The following is a 20,132-nucleotide window of genomic DNA, read 5'->3' on the forward strand; positions in this document are numbered from 1 at the left end:
GGGTTCCGTCAGGTTTGCGCCAGGGTGTCCGTGGGTTTCACCAGAAACAATAGCACAGCATGCTGCACTATTGTTTTCAGTATTTTTGGCTGGATCTGCGACGGAGGCCCCTAACAAAGCGTCCAACGCAGATGTGAACAGGCCCTGAGTGCCAGCCATAAAGTCTGTCAAAAAAAAATTCTCAACTCAGAGCTTCACTAAACCTTATCCCCAGGATTGGAGTCCTGAATTAATGTATCTTATTTAACGGCGCCACTACTGTCCATCTGCTGTGTCTGGTATTGCAGCATTTAATATTAACTACTCTTTTTGACACAGTCGTCTTTACATATTGGTGATCTTTCCATGGGTTCTTAGACACGAAGAACAAATGTATTTTCTGGAAGCCACATTGTAATTATTTAAAGGAAATGTATCAAGTGTTCGATTGTAGTTTCAATAATTAAATGTAAGTCTATAGAAGAGAAATAATGTGTTAGTTCTTTTTATAATGTTGTAGCTAGATACATTTTATTTTTAAAAACATTCCTGGGGCGGCCATATTAGTGCTACTCACTGCCTTCCTGTTTTGTTTGTATAGACAGAGTGCTTTATGACAGCTGTGTTTAATGGGAATCAATTGACAGAAAAATGTCAGATTATTACAGTCTCCAGGAAGTGATGGAGTGTAGCCGCTCATTGGAGACAAGGGAGTGACAGGGAGGTGCATTAAGAGCCTCAGTGTGTGTATAGTATTACCAACCTTCCTTATCTAGGCTTTTAATAATACAATAGAGCTTTTATTTCCCCCTCTAATGATAATGAGATGACTCTGCTCATTATGTCCCAATCTACACAGTAAAGCTGAAAATTGAGCAACAGGAAATATTAAGTTATTGAGACTGCTATATTGGCCAGTGTGAAAACTGGAATATTAGTAGATTTTTTTTTATGTGCAGTCACATAAAATAAAATAAAACACCACCAAATTTGTCTTTAGAAAGTATGTTTATAATAAAAACCTGATTTAAATAAGTCATTTTCTGATAATACATTCCCTTTATTGACCAGCGTAATTTGAGACAAATTAGTTCCAATACATACGCTGGTTTGCCCTTCATATGAGCTAGTCAGTTCTCAGCTACTGGCCCTTAATTGAAAGGCCAAAATGGCACTGAAACGGACTGAAGACTGAGAAGGGGCATAGAGGTTCATGAGTACTCAAGCCAAGCTTCCCTCCATCTCTCAATGCATATTCATCACACTATTATTTAAGTGCTCCATTTACTAGCCTTTACCTTGTAGCATGTAACATGGAATAATATGTTTAATGTGAATCTCGCCATTTATGTCGTTTTTAGATCCAATGTCCTGTGCTGATTAATGCGCTCCAAAGTGATTGGTTCCAAAGTCACCTCCAAATGGGCTTGTCTTCTGTTAGATTTTTGGGGCCCGTTATTGTTTCATTTGTTTAGAAAAAAAAAATGTCAGCACACTTGGTATTTAGGAGAAAAATGGGCCAATATATTGACAAATGGTCCAAATGTCTGAAATGTCTTTTCTCGCAGATTTGCTCCATGTTGTGTCTCAAAACATTGTTAATTGAGCACCTATGTGTTTCTAGATGCTGCCTCCTGAACCTTCCCTACACTTTTTGATCATGTCTCACTTTACCTTACCTCATACCGCAGTGATCTTTGTCTTCTGACATCACTATTCTAGTGCAACCAAAACTCACACACCTGTTTTCAAAATTAATTTTGCAAATTCTATCACTTTTTGTAATTGTTAAGTAAAAAATGCCATATCCATAATAAAGTAAAATAGGTCTTTAATTTCATCATAATGTCAAAATGTCATTTGAGCTCCTATATACAAAGACAGAAATACCATTTAATGGCAGTTCTGTATTCTGCCACTAGAGGGTGCTATAAACAACCAGTAAACCAAACTGCAAGAACACTCAGCAAATTAAAGGAGTATTCCGGCTTTGTCAAATAAAGCTCATAATGAAAAGTTCTGCAATGTCTAATATACTTTGTACATCGATCCCTCACGGTTTCCAGATCTCTGCTTGCAGTTATTGGATGGAAATATTCACAGTTTACTTCTAGAGGTGGAAAATCTGTCCTAGTCATGTTAGAAGCACACTGCTGCACAGATTGTTACAAGATAGGTATCTGAGAACTATACTGAAACGGTAATGAGCTGTACACCTGTGTCCATCACATGATCAGAACAAATTTTCATGCGCTAGAAGTAAGAAATATAGGTTTCTATTCATTAGCAGCAAGCAGAGATCTTAAAAATGGCAAAAAATGTTTACATTATATGCCATTATGCATTATGCAATGTGCATCATATAGTGAATAAGCTTTATTTGCTAAAACCGGAATACCCATTTAATGACAATTGGCTCCCAATTTTTTAAAAATGTTACCTAAGTGAGAAATTATTCATGTCGGGTCAATAGTAGGACCATAGGGTATCTAGGGTTGGATTATTTTGATAGTAACATATGAGTCATATGTTCTAGTAACATGGGTTCTGGTTGCAAGATTCCATATTTTTTCTTGAAGAGCAATTCCAATCAGCAAAGTATTTTAAAGTCGATGGTGTGGCCTGGTATAGTTATTTTAAAATGGTTTAGGTTTATCTAAATATCTTATTTTTAGCTCCATAATGCATTAGGATGGAGCAAAAATGACATATTGTCCTTTCCCTGGGAGGAGCGTTCTCTGCTGCTCTATGTCGCCCCCTGGTGGATAATGCACTTTATATGCGCTACCAATCATAATGGGTGAATGGAAGTGGTAAGTGTTCTTGGCACGTTAGGAAATGGTTGTAAATTTTTAAGACCATTCAACAATTGGCCTGGCATCTAAGTAGAAGATCTGTAAGCTGCCAGCACAAACTGCTATAACACTGCCCCCTATGAACAAGAATATGGACCTGAACAGGTAGGGGAGTTTCTCTGTCTGACTGGAATTGCTCTTTAAGTTGCTCAACCAAAACAGTTGATCGCCTGGCGGATTCTCCTATTTATCTTCAAGACTGTAGTGGTAGAGTCTGGTTATAGACAAGATATAACCATCAAACTATAAGACTGTATAGTCATAGATAACATTTACATCTAAGGTATTGATGGTATTCCTAAAATAAGTTATTTCCCATTCATTATGTCCTATACACAGTTCTCAGGTTCACATTCTTTGTCTTCGATGAGAGATGGACAAGCTGTCCCATTGTTGGCCGCTTTCATGCGAATGTAACGGGTTCGACTTTTCACTCCATTGGATCCACAGCTTCCTTTACAGAGACCCCAGGGGGACCACGAGGAGACCTCACAATCCAAAGGTGTTTCTGTAAGAATCCAATCAAAGTCTTTGAGAAAAAACAATATAGGAAAATAATTAAAGGGGTTATCTTATCATAGGAAGGGGGTCTCCAGCTTAAGACAAGAATTAAGGGGGTTGTCTCGTCATAGGAAGGGGGTCTCCAGCATTAGACAAGAATTAAAGGGGTCGTGCGTCCTAGGAATGGGGTCTCCAGCTTAGTACCCTGGAGCAGAGAGGCACTAACAAGAACTGTCTCCCGTTTTGGTGGACTTTGCCAACCTATATATTATATGGTTGGCCATTCATTTTGATGGGTGCCATGTAATACTACATTTCCTCTATAGCGGCCACGGAAGGGGGAATGTGCGGATGCAACTTCCTGTAATATTAGCTATTTGCTGGGGGTTTCAGAAGAAGACCCTCAGTAGTCAGCTAATAGTCAGGATGGCTTGTTTGAAAAAAAAAAAATGTTACCATAATAAGACAACCCCTTTAAAAAATATATACATATACAGGTCATCAGTAGTTGGGTGTAGCTGTAGGGGGTGCAGCGGTAGCGGTCTCACTTGGGCCTGGTGCATGAAGCAGCCCAAAACACCCTCTGCCACATAAAAGGTCACAAGTATAATAAATGGTACATGGTAGGTGGGGGGGGGGGGGGGCTCGGGACCTGCAAGTGACATCTCTGGTCACCATGTAAAAGATTCATCAAGTCTACGCAAGGATTCATGCGGTGGTTCTTCTTTGAGAAACCAAGAGCAGCATGCGGAAAAGTTTAACTCTGCAACTCCAATGAACCCAAAAAAGATCCCAAAAAGAGGGTTTGCAATATAAGATTTAGGTCTGTATTTTTTTTTTATATGGCACCGAATGTATATATATATATATATATATATATATATATATATATATATATATATACATGGTGCCAACAGTACCTAAGTATAATTATGTGCTAGGAAGAGATCTTTGTGGTGACTGCGCTACATCCAGAGAAACATCTACATGTGTTTGTATATTCCCCCTGTAGACTTTTGCAAAAAATGGCGGCTGCTACTGGAGAGAAAAATGCTAAAAAATTTCTGTAAGTAAAAGAAACATGAATATCAAACTTTGGCTAATGCTCTAACTTTTGATTCACTCGTATATGGCCAAGTTTATGTTTCGAGGGGAAATAGTCATTAATTATCTTCTTATGTACAGTATATTGTTTCTGGCTAACACGGTACTACACTATTTTTTATTATCTTATGAAATTCCCATTGAGTGTGTGGATGTTTAATGTGGGAAGATAATATTGTCCCCAAAAGGGGCAGGGACCGATGTGTTGGTATTGGGCATAAGCCATAAAGGAATTACAATAATGTTAGAATGTCTATATTTGGCCACAAGAGGGCGCTAGAAGAATGGGGGATATTACTGTGCATAAAATTGCATAAAATGACAATCACATGCATAAAATTTCAGTTGAACGTGTCTACAAGATGCAGGAAAGTAAAAACGAAAAATTATAATTACATACATGTTCCAGCACTGTCTCTTGTTTCTTTAAAGGGGCAGCAAACACATTGTATAGTAAATATTGCCTACAAGACTTTATAGTTCTTTTTAGTCCCAACGTTTTCCAGCAAAGACTAAATAAATATGGCTGATATGGAACTGGATGAATTGGGTTACTGCCAGGTTCAATGTCGGAGCTATATGACTTACAACCCCTTAGAGCGACATTAGGAGTAGATAATTAATGCCGTTATATGCCAACATACTGCAAAATATGTCATGTAGCGGGACTCTTTAAAGGGTTGTCTCACAATGACAACCACTGTCTGTATGCCTTATTAGTTCATATCAAGGTCATAGGTGAGGGTCTTCTACTTGGGAACCTCCCTCTATGAGCCAGAGCTAAGAGTCGCCATGTAGGAGCTACTGCTTATCTGGCCAACTTGACCTGTCCATGGTCATCCATTTATTTGTATGGTCAGATTCGGCTTCCTCTGGTGATAACAGCCAAACACCGGGGGTTAGAGAAGCCAGAACCACATCGATCAGCTGATCACCGTTCCGGCATCTATTTAAAACGGGGGTACTGTCAAGAGACAACCCCTATATATGTCTCTAGCCAAAAATGAAAACTTGATTGTGCTCCTGAATCCTAAAGTGCATGAAGCCTCTCTATGGTAGGCTCAGATATTTGTTCTTCAGACTTTCTGAGACAGGAAGTATCTGTCTGACATCTACTTCCTGTCAGCCATATTAGTTCTCATGGGGCTAATCACCAAGTGGTTCCAACCCCTTCCCTTCTCAGCTCTTCCTGACAGTGAAAGTGATAAAACATCCCCTTACCATCCCTCTTATTGTGCGTATGGAATCTAATTTAGTATTAGAGACCAAAAGTTTATTTTTCCATCCATGATGCATCAGGCACACCAGAGCCTTCACCTTAATTTACAGCCTATAATGTCAGCAGCCTTTTGAGCAAATTGAAATGCTGGGAAGTGTTATCCAGTGATATATGGTGATATCTGTGAGAGAAGAAGTAGCTAACTTCTCAGTAGACTTGGAATTTTTAATGAGGCACAGATTCAGAACAGTGTGTGTTAAAATCTCTGGAATTTCACTGTATGTTGTATCTTAAAAATTCAGTTCCGGGTATAGACACGCTTAATTAATAACGAAAGCTAAAAATATTTCCAATCAATTATTTTACTTCATGTTCACAGCTGTTTACAGTAGATAGGATAGAAGGCGGCCTACCTGAGACATTTTCCTCAATTTCGTTCCCTGTAGTAGTCACATTTGATGCTATATCAAGAAATGATGTAATCTTGCCTTTGAGTTTCCTAAATGTCACTTTTGCAATTGGTGGCAGGTTCTTTAGCCGGGGATAAAAGAACGAGTTTGCCGGATGATTTGGTGAGGAAGATGTAATCTGTCAAAGAGAAATATTTTTAACATTTGTAATTTTATTTCATGACTTGAAAGGCCGAAAGTTCAAACAACTTTTACATAAACTATTCACCTACTTTACTTGAGGGAAAGATGAAACGTATGTGAGTGCAGCTATATGTAAAAGGTTTTTAACGGTATATGGCAACCATTATTGTATCCCTGTCGTTAAAGCTGCAGTTTAATTGCTTTAATGGTGTCCTGACTCATTAGGCCAACCTTGGCAGAAACCGTTGCCCACTGGGCTTAAATGTCAATCTGGGTAAACATTCTCTATGCTCGTGGTGGATGGTGGGTGGGGTAGACTTGAGGCCCACTGTTGATGAAGAGAAAACATATATATACACATATACCTGGGGTTAGACTAGCAGCATACATAGAAGAGAGGGCGTACCTCCTAACCGTCCCGTTCTTCACGGGATTGTCCAGCGAATCAGACCTCCACATGATGGATCTTATACAAATGAGCTACATAATTTCCATTACTGGGAGGTTTTGTGGGCGTTCCTTGCCAGATTGTGGGCAGGGCTTCAAATGTATCGCAAATTAATTAAAATGGTGGGAGGCTGGAGTATGAGCCAGATAGCAAAGATCAATATGGTCTCCTATTGTGGTTCTAGATTTTGCCACCCAAGACAGAGGAGCCTGGTGTTGGATTTCCCCTCCATGCCACTTTCCATGACCCTTGGACAAATTCCTCTAGAGCCAGGTTTTACAAAGAGGATGGGACCAACTCTCCAAAGACCAGATAGCAGCCTCATGGTCTATCTCTCGGGTATTTACACACTTGAGCAGCCCTGATGGTGCCCATGGTACAAAGAAGTTCTCTAATGGGAACCTTTTAATTGCCAATCTTCTGAATTTCACCCCATGCACCTAGCTGCTACATCCTCCTGGAAACGGTTTTCCAGAAATTTACACTACCGTTCAAAAGTTTAGGGTCACTTAGAAATTTCCTTATTTTTGAAAGAAAAGCACAGTTTTTTTCAATGAAGATAACAATAAATTAATCAGAAATACACTCTATACATTGATAATGTGCTAAATGACTATTCTAGCTGTGAACGTCTGGTTTTTAATGTAATATCTACATAGGTGTATAGAGGCCCATTTCCAGCAACCATCACTCCAGTGTTCTAATGGTACATTGTGTTTGCTAACTGTGTTAGAAGGCTAATGGATGATTAGAAAACACTTGAAAACCCTTGTGCAATTATGTTAGCACCGCTGTAAACAGTTTTGCTGTTTAGAGGAGCTATAAAACTGACCTTCCTTTGAGCTAGTTGAGAATCTGGAGCATTATATTTGTGGGTTCGATTAAACTCTCAAAATGGCTAGAAAAAGAGAGCTTTCATGTGAAACTTGACAGTCTATTCTTGTTCTTAGAAATTAAGGCTATTCCATGCGAGAAATTGGCAAGAAACTGAAGATTTCCTACAACGGTGTGTACTACTCCCTTCAGAGGACAGCACAAACAGGCTCTAACCAGAGTAGAAAGAGAAGTGGGAGGCCCCGCTGCACAACTGTGCAACAAGACAAGTACATTAGAGTCTCTAGTTTGAGAAATAGACGCCTCACAGGTCCTCAACTGGCAGCTTCATTAAATAGTACCCGCAAAACGCCAGTGTCAACGTCCACAGTGAAGAAGCGACTCCGGGATGCTGGCCTTCAGGGCAGAGTGGCAAAGAGAAAGCCATATCTGAGACTGGCTAATAAAAGGAAAAGATTAATATGGGCAAAAGCACACAGACATTGGACAGAGGAAGATTGGAAAAAAGTGTTATGGACAGACGAATCAAAGTTTGAGGTGTTTGGATCACACAGAAGAACATTTGTGAGACGCAGAACAACTGAAAAGATGCTGGAAGAGTGCCTGACGCCATCTGTCAAGCATGGTGGAGGTAATGTGATGGTCTGGGGTTGCTTTGGTGCTGGTAAAGTGGGAGATTTGTACAAGGTAAAAGGGATTTTGAATAAGGAAGGCTATCACTCCATTTTGCAACGCCATGCCATACCCTGTGGACAGCGCTTGATTGGAGCCCATTTAATCCTACAACAGGACAATGACCCAAAGCACACCTCCAAATGATGCAAGAACTATTTAGGGAAGAAGCCGGCAGCTGGTATTCTATCTGTAGTGGAGTGGCCAGCGCAGTCACCAGATCTCAACCCCATAGAGCTGTTGTGGGAGCAGCTTGACCGTATGGTACGTAAGAAGTGCCCATCAAGCCAATCCAACTTGTGGGAGGGGCTTCTGGAAGCATGGGGTGAAATTTCTCCCGATTACCTCAGCAAATTAACAGCTAGAATGCCAAAGGTCTGCAATGCTGTAATTGCTGCAAATGGAGCATTCCAAGACCAAAGCAAAGTTTGAAGGAGAAAATTATTATTTCAAATAAAAATCATTATTTCTAACCTTGTCAATGTCTTGACTATATTTTCTAGTCATTTTGCAACTCATTTGATAAATATAAGTGTGAGTTTTCATGGAAAACACAAAATTGTCTGGGTGACCCCAAACTTTTGAACGGTAGTGTATATTATTGAATTATCCTTATGATTGAATTAGAAGTCAAACCCACAAGCAAAATACAGCAGCAATTTTACACACGAGTCTGTGCCTGGCACTACAGCCTATACTGAGCTCAGCCCCATTCACTTGACACAGCAGCAAGAATGGAAATTCCTGGAAAATGCCTTTAAGTTCTTCTTATCCTTTCAGAAAATCTGCTTTAGGCTGGGTTCACACAGAGTTTTTTGACAAGTTTTTTGACGCGGAAACCGCGTCAGAAAACGCGCCACGAAACTTCCAAAAATGCCTCCCATTGATTTCAATGGGAGGCGGAGGTGTTTTTTTCCCGCGAGCGGAAAAAACGGCTCGCGGGAAAAAGAAGGGACATGCCCTATCTTCGGGCGTTTACGCCTCTGACCGCCCTTTGACATCAATGGGAGGCAGAGAAAGCGTATTTTGCAGCGTTTTATGCCCGCGGCGATCAATGGCCGCGGGCGAAAAATGCAGCAAAAACGCCGCGAAAATCGGCGTGCATGCAGAGGAAAATCTGCCTCTAAATTCCAAACGGAATTTTGAGGCAGATTTTCCTCCTGCAAAAAACTCTGTGTGAACCCAGCCTTATACTTATTTTTTTGTAGTAGAAATATAATGTGTTTATTCTTTTCTTTAAATGGTGTAGCTATTAGTTACATATATAAATATAAAAACTTTTCCGGGGGCGGCCATATTGGAGGCACAAACTTCCTTCCTGTATTGTCTGTATCAACAGCAACAGGGTGTGTGTGGTTTATGGCAGCTGAAATTAATGGCCGTCAATTGACAAAGAAATTTCATACCCCCGGACGAAGGCATTCTGCCGAAACGCACGTCGGGTCTGACGTTCTCTCTCTGCAGAGGTGCTCTACATGGGTATGTGCATGTCTTTATTGTCTACATATCACTCTGTCCAAACCCCTTTCTGACACTATTGATTGTATCTCACTGTGAGCTTAACTTTATTCTGACGGTGTCTAGTCATAGGGGCATTGGTGTTGCTGTTTTATTTCATCTCAGCCCTCTGGATTTAGCTGTGAGATTGATACCACATTGTTTATGTCATTATGCTTTACACTATTGTCCAGATAGACTGAATTCGTTTATACATACCACCTACATACTCATGTCCTTGTCATATTTTATTCATGTATACATGCCCTCTGCATTTGATAGACTTTTTAGTCGTGCTTTGCATGACTCATCTTTTATATTGTATATTGTAATTTGTTCAATAAAGTTTATACATTTTTCATCATTTGTTGTGTTAATTGTACCCTTTATTCTATAGGTTGTATAAAGAAATTTCATAGACTATTACAGCCTCTAGGAAGTGATAGAGTAATGTCAGTTGCACTTTAACGATGTGCCACTCGGGCCGTTTTTAACGGCATCTAAATGGCACCCGATAGTCTTCAAGGACCCATTCACTTTAGCGGGTGTATCGGGTCCGTGAAAACTCACCCAATTCACCGATCAGTGGAAATATAGAACATGCCCTATCTTTCCACGGATTACTGACGAGACTCGGCCAGTGCACACTGTCGTGTGCATGAGGCATAAAGCCTCCCTCCCCCAGAAACCAGGAAATGACAGGGGAGCTGCATACAAAGCCTTATCTGTGTGTGTGTATAGTGTTACTATCCTGCCTTATCTCGGCCTCTAGCAGTCCAAAAGAGTAGTAACTAAATCTCCCACTTTCCAATGTTAATGAGATGGCTCTGCTCATTCTTTCCCAATCTATACAGCAAAGCTAATACGTAAGCTACAGAAAAACAGAAAGCATCAGCCTATTAGGTGTGCTATAGTGGCCTGTGTAAAAGCTACAATATTCCATGATTTTGTCTATATAAATAGCTACTTAAAAAAAGACACAACATTTTTTAAATATATACAGTATATACTGTATATTTAACTAATATTACATTTTCTGCTAATACATTCCCTTTAATTTTGAAACGGCGAAGCTACTATACATACCTTTGTTACAGTGCCCTGTGGCATGGTGGCAAAATTTGGTGAAGAGAACGTGAATCCACTGTCAGTCCCAGCATCGTAGGGATGGAGATCTATAGACACGCTCTTTTTCCAAGTCTTTCCATCACAGAGGTTTATACTATCGATTCCCACAAACCAGTCAGGACTTGGCACAATTCTTACCATAAATGAAACCTGATCATGGAGAAGAGGTTCAGAGAGCAAATCAGATTTACAATTACAGCCAAAGTAAAGTGGCATAGCAAAGCTATTCTACCTGTTCAGAACCATTTCTTGTTCATAGGGGGCAGTATTGTAGTAATTTGTAGCAAAATTTGTTGTTAATCAGGACAATGCTTGAATGTTCTTGAAAAGTAACAACTAGCTTTTTGTGCTCCGAGTTTTGTCAATTCCCTTCCCCCACTCCTTATGCAAATTGAATTACACAGCAGGGGGCGACAATGAGCAACTGATAGATTCTTATAGAGACATTGTCAGTTCTTTGCATGGAGAAAACTCGCTGAGAGAGGATGATGAAGCAGAAATATCAGTTAGGATTGTGCTCTGAGGACCGGAAGTTGGTGATGATATGATTGATTTATGGTCCCGGTTCTATGTTGTATTTGTTGATAACTTGTTGCTAGGTAGCATGGAAATTTTTGTGTATTGAGTCTTGGTGGGTTGTCACTGGGCCATTAGTGTTATTTAATAGTTTAACATATTTATATTTCCTACCCTTAGCACCTCAAATATAGAGAAAAGAAACACAAAAGACACAAGTCCACATAGGAGGTGACAAAATAAACACATGGTGGGCAAATAAAAAACATGGTTTAGATGATTTTTTTTTTTTAAATAAGACACTTAGCACCCTAAACATAGAGAAACAGAAAAAGGATGGGGAGCAGATAACTAGGCCACATAGGGGCAGTAAACAATGCAACACAGGGGCAAGGGGGCATATAACATGGCCTTATGGGGGCTAATAATAAGGGCATAAAAGAGGGCAGATACCAAGGCCACATACAAAGTACAAAACAAGGCAACATAGGGGAGAGGGGGCAGATAATATGGCCTTATGGGGGCTTATAATAGGGCCATACAAGGGGGGCAAATAAAAAGGCTACACAGGAGCAGATAGAAAATAGCGTTATTTAGCAAATTAAGACACACTTTCCAAATGCAATAATAAAAAAATAAAAGGATGGGGGCATGTAAGACCACTTGAAGAGGGGAGGTAACAAGGCTTCAGGGAGGGCAGATAACATGGCCATATGGGGGTTTATAATAAGGCTATGTGAGATAGCAATTATGTAGCAAATGAAGACACAGTTCCCCAAATATAATAATAATTGTAAAAAAAATAGTTAGTGGCATATAACAAGGCAACCTAAAGGGCAGGTAAAAAGGCCACATGGGGCCAGGGTCGGCGTCAGCGCCCAGCGAAACTGGGCAAGTGTCAGGGTCCACTACCCTTGGGGGGGCCCACTCAGCCACCAAGTGCTGTTGCTGCCGTTGTCACGGCATCACTTTCCATATATGGACAGTGATGTCGGGAGGAGAGAAGGAGTCGAAGGCAGAGCGCTAGTGGCTCTGCTCCGGGACTCCGTCTCTGGGGAAGCCCCTGACATCACTGTTCAAATATGGACAATGATGTAAGAGGGAGAGAAGGATTCCCAGGCAGAGCGCTAGCGGCTCTGCACCGGGACTCTGTCTCTGGGGAAGCCCCTGACATCACTGTCCAAATATGGACAGTGGTGTCAGGAGAGGAGAAGGAGTCGCAGGCAGAGCGCTAGCGGCTCTGCTCCAGGACCCAGTCTCTGGGGAAGCCCCTGAGATCACTGTCCATATATGGACAGTGATGTCAGAGGGAGAGAAGAAGTCCCAGGCAGAGTGCTAGAAGCGGTTCTGCTCTGGGACTCCGTCTCTGGAGAAGCCCATAACATCATATATGGACAGTGTTGTCAGTAGCAGAGCAGTGTCCCAAGCAGAGTACTAGTAGCACTAAGCCCGGGATTTTGGCTCTTGTGTTGCCCCTGACATTACTAGCCATATATGACAGTGATGTCAGGGGCTTCCCCAGAGCCGGAGTACTGGAGCAGAGCCTTTACTAGCGCTCTGCCTGGAACTTCAGCTCTGCTCCAGATATCACTATCCATATATGGATAGTGATGTCAGGAGCAGAGCAGGAGTCCCAGGCAGAGTGCTAGTAGTGCTCTGCCCGGGACTATGGCTCTGGGGTTGCCCCTAACAACACTGTCCATATATGGACAGTGATGTCAGGGTTTTTTTCCTGAAGAAAAATCCCCAGTCAGAGCATCGGCAATGCTCTGGCTGGGGATTCCACTCCTAGAGGGAACCCCAAAGGGACTGCCTACAGGGAGGGAGGCTGTGTGGTGGTACTACTAGGGAGGGGGGCTGTGTGGCACTACCTGGGAGGAGGGGGCTGTGTGGCACTACCTGGGAGGAGGGGGCTGTGTGGCACTACCTGGGAGGGAGATTTTCGGGCACTACCTTAAAGGTGGGGGCTGTGTGGCGCTACCTGGGAGGTGGGGGCTGTGTGGCACTACCTGGGAGGTGGGGGCTGTGTGGCACTACATGGGAGGGGTGGCTGTGTGGCAATACCTGGGAGGGAGGCTGTGTGGCACTATCTACAGAGGGCACTAAATTTATGAGGGTACAAGCTGGGGGCCTAACTTCTATATGGAGGCATAAACAGGGCCTAATGTCTATATGGGGGCACAAATTGACGTTTTCTGTCATTTTACAGCCGCCGTGAGTTCCCCGCAAAAGCGCTTACTAAGTCTGTGTCGCCCAAGGGCCCACATAAACCTGGAGCCGGCCCTGCATGGGGCAAATAACATGACAATATGGGAGGTTGACAATAAAGCCATACAGGGGCTGATAATATGGCCTATGCACTCTGAATTTATGGCCTGTGACTGTCAGAGCATGCTGGGAGTTGCAGCTGGAGATCACTCCTAAAAGGCATATAATGTGCAATATACAAAACACAGAGATTTGTGGTTTATGCCTTGTAATTCATCACTGACTTTGATCGCTGATCTTTGAGCACCTGAGGGTTACAACTTTATATAGGTCAAGGTATCGTGAGCATATTGGGGCATTTTGAGGCATCAGGACTTGGCAGTACTTACGTATGGGTGTCTAGAATGTGTCTCTAGCTCAGTTGAAGACTGTCCCGTCCCGCTGGAGATGGACGGCGTTGAGAAGATACCATGCACGCTTTGGATTTTCTCCCCAGCTGCCTGAATCTCTTTCATTAGGGCCCAGGCTTCCCCTTTCTCTGCAAAGTCACGTACTCCATTGCTGGCATGGTCAAGTCTTTTCCACATGTGGTAGTCAGAGCTATGACTCACTCCTGTTGGATGAGACAAATCTATTGTCATCTTGTAGGTCTGGGTTTTCTCAAGCTGGACTGTTAGTAAACCACATCACATCCACAAACATGTGAGATAGAATCAGGTTAGAGGAATGTATTCAACTTATTCGGTGTAACCAAGGAGATTCAATATTTGCCTATGAAAATGACCACTTGGAACAGATTAAGATATCCATCTTTATCTCAATAGCAGCAATGCCAACATTGCTTGTATTTTTATAGGTAAATGTAATATTTTTAGCTAAGGCACAAAAGCTTTCTCCCAGGAGATCCCACTTTTATGGAATCTACTTACACTTATCAGTATACCATGATTGGTGGTTGACCAACATTGAATGCTTCCCCTTTGTTGTATCATCAAAAAAAGTGTCATCAAAATATGATATATTATCTAAATCAGGCATTTATTATGCACATATACTATTTATTTTTTTTGTGGTATTTTTTCAGCTTTGCTGTATATACAGGCACAGGATGAGCAGAGTCATCTCATTATCACTAGAGAGTGGGCAAATTAATAAGAGCTCTATTGTATTACTGGAAGCCTAGATAAGGCAGAATAGCAATACTACATGTATAAATAGATAAGGCTCTGTATGCATCTCTCCTGGGGGATGTGCTACATCACTTCCTGGCGACTGTAAAAAATTCCCATTCATTTCAGCTGCCATAAAGCACACACTCTGCTGTACTGACTATACAGGAGGTACAGTAAGGTAGTGTGCGTCTCAAAAATGTCCGCCACAGGGAAGATTTTACAAATAAAAATTAAATACAAGCTAAAAAATAGACCAAATACATATTGTCTACAGTATATACTTAAATCTAATTGGTGAAACGAAAATTAATTATATGACACATGCTCTTTAAGGTGCCCATACACTTTAGATAGCTGTCGTGCGAATGCTCAATCCGCTGATAACTTTCCGCCCAATTCCACCATTAACATGCGCGTTTGGCTGAGACCCTTTTGGCATCGGCTTTTCTTCTGCAAGAACAAAGTATAGGACCAAACTTATGATCAGTATACCTGTGGTGCCACTTACGGATGTAGCCATCTTTATCTTGGCTCTGATAACTTGCTGCAGCGTAATATCACACAACAAAAGTCATTGAAAAATCAATATAAAAGATTTTGCTGCTGTGTATATCATGCGTTAAAAGTCAAGATAAAGATGGCTACATCTGTATATTGGGAAAAATAATAGTATCGGGAAGGAAAGATCAAGCTTATCTGATCTATTTTGTACCCAAAAGAAACCATATTGGGACCATTAGCCCCTATGACATCTGATTTTCAGATGATTTAGCTAAAATTGTCAACCATGTCCAGTTTAGAAAACCCATTCTCGTTCACTCTATTAGGGAATTCTGAGTCTTCTGTTGAGGATCCTCATCTTATGGCCAGAGTAGAGAGCGGTTATAAAGAGTGTCTCCTGCTCTGGAGAACCTGTCCTGTCCCGTATTACACAGACAACACATTGATATAATTTGGCACTATGTAATGCTTAATTTCCCCTGCGGTGGCACTGCAGAGAAATTTAACACTTACTGCCAGGTTTCCCCACAGAATACAGATAATCACTGAGGGTCCCCTCAGGGGGACACTTTATAAATTATGCACCATCGAAGGACCCTTCTAACAAGTAGGGATTGTCCAAAGTGGTGAACCCCTTTAAGCTTACACATGTCTAATCTCTATAGGCTGCTCAGCTTTTTCATGCTAACTCAATAGCATTAACACTAAGAAACCAATGTTAGCCATTGGTTTGAGTCTCAACATCACATCATCAAGTTTTTGTGACCTTAGATAAGTAAATTTTCGATTCAACCATAAAAATGTTCAACCTGCTGCCTATAAACATATGATTAAAAGAAACAAACAAGGTTTAAAGTTGCATGAAGTAACCAGATATTATTAGCGTATAGACAGTGATGTCAGCAGGAGAGAAGGCATCCCAGGCAGAGCGCTAGAAGCAGCTCTGCTCCGCGACTCTGTCTCTGGGGAAGCCCCTGACATGACTGTCCATATATGGACAGTGTTGTCAGGAGCAGAGCAGTGTCCCAGGCAGAATGCTATTAGCGCTCTGCCCGGGACTTTGGCTCTGGGATTGCCCCTGACATCACTAGCCGTATATGGACAGTGATATTAGGGGCTTCTAGCGCTCAGCCCGGGACTTCAGCTTTACTCCGGACATCACGATCCATATATGGACAGTGATGTCAGGAGCAGAGCAGGAGTCCCAGGCAGAGTGCTAGTAGTGCTCTGCCCGGGATTATGGCTCTGGGGTTGCCCCTGACAACACTGTCCATATATGGACAGTGATGTCAGGGGCTTCTCCTGAAGCGGAATCCCCAGCCAGAGCGTCGGCAATGCTCTGGCTGGGGATTCCACTCTTAAGGGGAACCCCAAAGGTGCTACCTACAACGAGGGGGGCTGTGTGGCACTGCCAGGGAGGGGGGCTGTGTGGCACTATCTAGGAGGAGGGGGCTGTGTGGCACTACCTGGGAGGGAGAGGGGCTGTGTGGCACTACCAGGAAGGGGAGCTGTGTGGCACCAACTGGGGGGCTGTGTGGCACTACCTGGGAGGAGGGGGCTGTGTGGCACTACCTGGGAGGGGGGCTGTGTGGCACTACCTGGGGGGGCTGTGTGGCACTATCCACAGAGAGCACTAAATGTATGGGGATACAAACTGGGGGCCTAACTTCTATATGGGGGCATAAACAGGGCCTAACGTTTATATGGGGGCACAAAGTGAAGTTTTCTGCCATTTTCCTGCCGCCGTGAGTTCCCCTGCAATCGGGCCTACTAAGTCTCTGTCGCCCAAGGGCCCACATAAACCTGGAGTCTACCCTGATCTCGTCCAGTAACCTCAATGAAGACCCTTTCTAACCAATTTTGGGCTATCTTAAAGAAGTTTTCCACAGACAACATAAAACCATGGTCAGTAGGGATATGGGTGAGCTTGCTAGGCTGTTCCCATATCTCCCATTCATGTTTATGGAGGGACTGTGTTAGGACAACTGGTGAGCATGGTGATCTAGGACCCCTCTTTATCAGAATTAGTGGTGGTCCAACCAATGTGATCGCTACCGATCCCAGTTTTATGGATCATTTTATTGATCCATGTTGTACAGAACTGTAATACAGTGCGTATTGCCTGATATGGGCCCATACTCTACCTCCGTGGTCCTCCGATTTCATAGACACTTACAGAGGATACATGTTCCATCACATGCCATATTACTAAGTAAACATACAGCAGCACACGGAGTGTCTACGGGTCTGTAATGCGGACAGGTTGCCATGTGTAGGAGCCCTAAGAAGATATTTAGACAGATTTCTATTGACCTACAGATGTAGCCGTCTTTACCTTGACTTTTAGCGCATTAATTACACAGCGGCAAGAAACTTGACTTTCTCAATGGCTTTTCAATGATTTAAAGGATAAGTTATCACTCTTCAGCAAGTTATCAGAGTCAAGGTAACGATTACTACATCTGAATCACACTTTTCTGCACAGTGGGTTGTCCCTAAAACGACTAGATTACCCTAGTTTTGATCACCTTTCTTGGTACTGCAGTCCAATCCTTTCCTGAATTTCTTACAGATGTAGCAAACTTTAACTTGACCTTGATAACTTGCTACAGTGTGAAATCTTATCACCTAACACAACAAAAACTATTGAAAAAGTCAAGTTAAAGTTTCTTGCTACAGTCTAAATAACGCATTAAGTGTCAAGTTAAAGATGGCTACATCTGAAGGTCGCTCGTCTCTGAATTTTACTGTGTCTTTCTTATACACAGGTGCCCAAAACTGTACCCAATACTCCATAAATATACCATTCATATCTATCAATGCAACCTTTAATATACAGATGTAGCCAAGTTTAGCTTGAGTCTGATAACTTGCTGCAGCGTGATATCACCCCTGGAAGAAGCCAGAATGCTGGCGAAACGCGCGTCGGGGGCTTAGTTTTTTTTTAAACCATCCTAGGTGCAACAATAGGGCCTATTACTATTTACAGTCCACTATAACTCAAACAGTGTGTACGTAGCTAGATACTTGTAATATCCGGATAAGCTATGCACTGTTCTGGATGTGAGCCATCAAGGTCTCGCGATCTTACCGCAACTCTCACTGGGCTTAGAGCAGCCGTGGAGTGTAACTCAACGCTCTACTTCATCCTCCTACCTTACTTTGGAGGATAATCCCTCAAGTATCTCACACCGGACGGTCTCTCCTGCATCGCCGCCCCAGTGTGACTCACTCTGGGCGCCGCTGCAGACGATCGCCTTGTCCGGTGCAGTTCCGGCCACGCAGGCTGCACAGCACCAGGGCTCTACTGTAAGCCGCCACTGGTACAGCTTCTACTCTGTAACACAATACATGCTACACGTGTTCTTTGCCCATAGGGGAGTGTGAGTTTAGGGGTCACTCACACATACTTTTTTATTATAATTTGTTTATTTTAAATGAAACCAATAAAAGTTATATATTATCCTAATAACATGAGACCACACACTTTTGCTCTCCTCCCCTTCCCCTATTAATCATGATATGACACAACAAAAGCCATTGAAAAGTCAAGTTAAAGTTTCCTGCCACTGTGTATTTAATGCTTTATAAGTCAAGATAAAGAGGGCTACATCTGTGCGGCAAAAGTTTAATATATAATAATCAGTCCAACTAACCAGTTATGGGCTGCATTCACACAGAGCGTTTCTGGGCGTTTTTAATGACTTTTTTTGCTGCGCTTTGTAGTGCGGCCAGATTAAAATCTAGTAAAATATAAAATGTACAACATACAACTGCGTTTTGGTTTGTGGTGTTTTTAAGGCAATGTTGTGGTCAGTGGCGTTGTTTTCAGGCGTTTTCCCCCATAGACTTCTCTATAGGACTTTGAAAACGTCAGAAAAAAAAAGCATGTACGAAATTACACAAAATGAAAAACGCCAGAAAGAACGCTTGTTACGTTTTAATAACGCGTTTTTTTATGCAGTTTAAGTTTCTCTGTGTGAAGGAAGCCATACAGCGGTTGCAGAGCCAAGCTTGAAGCTTGCCTAGCAGGGCTGAGTATATCAGACGATAGTTTGTCAGATGTAGCAGAGCGCTATAGTTTGACAGATGTAGCTGAGCTGAGAATGTCAGACGGAGAAGGGTAATTTTTCCAATGCAGCAAAGTTGAGTTTGTTATTTGGCACTCATTGTGATGTGTTATCTATGGTTTTTCATAGGTCTGCAGGTAAACGTACCCAATATTATGATCACGGGGAGCACAAATGATACAACTGCTAAGAGAGAAATGACAAATTTGGCTGTTGTATCTAGATGAGATCGCTTGCAGTCAGATCTAGAGGTCCCATATGTATATATATATATAGCATGTAATAATTACTTACCCAACAATGATGACCACTGAGCCGGGGGCCTGTACAGGGGATATTGCTTGGGGAACGAAGTCTGGCTCCATTTACCAGTGAAGACTATGCTATACTTAGCAATCTCCTCTGCAGTACAAATAGGATCTTCACTCAGGGGAAGACAGCTGGAATAACCAACAATCAATAACACGGTCAAGGCAAACTTGTAGGATTTGTACGTCGGAATCATGTTTTCCACGCTCTGCAGAATAAGTTTAAAAAAAATGAATAAAGACACGACTCCCTTTATCTACATAGAAAAACATCTGCAATGCATTTAGCAGCAATCTGCCTGGAAACAGCAAGAGAGAATACATTCACAGTGCAAATTGAATAAATCGTGAAAAATGTGGACAGATGTAGCAGGGTTGAGTGTGCCGGCGCAGCAGAGCTGGGTATGTCGCTAGCAGGAGGAACATTGAGGTGAGACGTGAGAAAGTTACTTACAAGTCTTGTCCTGCAGAGTTCAGTGAGGCTCAGGCACCTGCGTTTGCTGGCAGCTAAACTCTTCTGGTGAGAG

At 42.1% G+C, this 20,132-nt stretch overlaps 1 protein-coding gene across 1 annotated transcript; it reads right to left on the reverse strand.

Annotated features, from left to right (window-relative positions):
• Positions 1–1,812: 1,812 nt before the first annotated feature.
• SPON2 (spondin 2) lies at positions 1,813–19,808 on the reverse strand. Its single transcript, XM_075848925.1, has 5 exons — positions 19,592–19,808; positions 13,944–14,167; positions 10,789–10,980; positions 6,072–6,246; positions 1,813–3,342 (listed from the first exon to the last, which is right to left on the reverse strand). The coding sequence occupies exons 1-5, from the start codon at positions 19,800–19,802 to the stop codon at positions 3,164–3,166; spliced, it is 981 nt and encodes a 326-aa protein (XP_075705040.1). The 5' UTR covers positions 19,803–19,808; the 3' UTR covers positions 1,813–3,163.
• Positions 19,809–20,132: the final 324 nt, after the last annotated feature.

The sequence above is a fragment of the Rhinoderma darwinii genome, chromosome 1, assembly GCF_050947455.1.
Source record: "Rhinoderma darwinii isolate aRhiDar2 chromosome 1, aRhiDar2.hap1, whole genome shotgun sequence".
Taxonomy (NCBI): domain Eukaryota; kingdom Metazoa; phylum Chordata; class Amphibia; order Anura; family Rhinodermatidae; genus Rhinoderma; species Rhinoderma darwinii.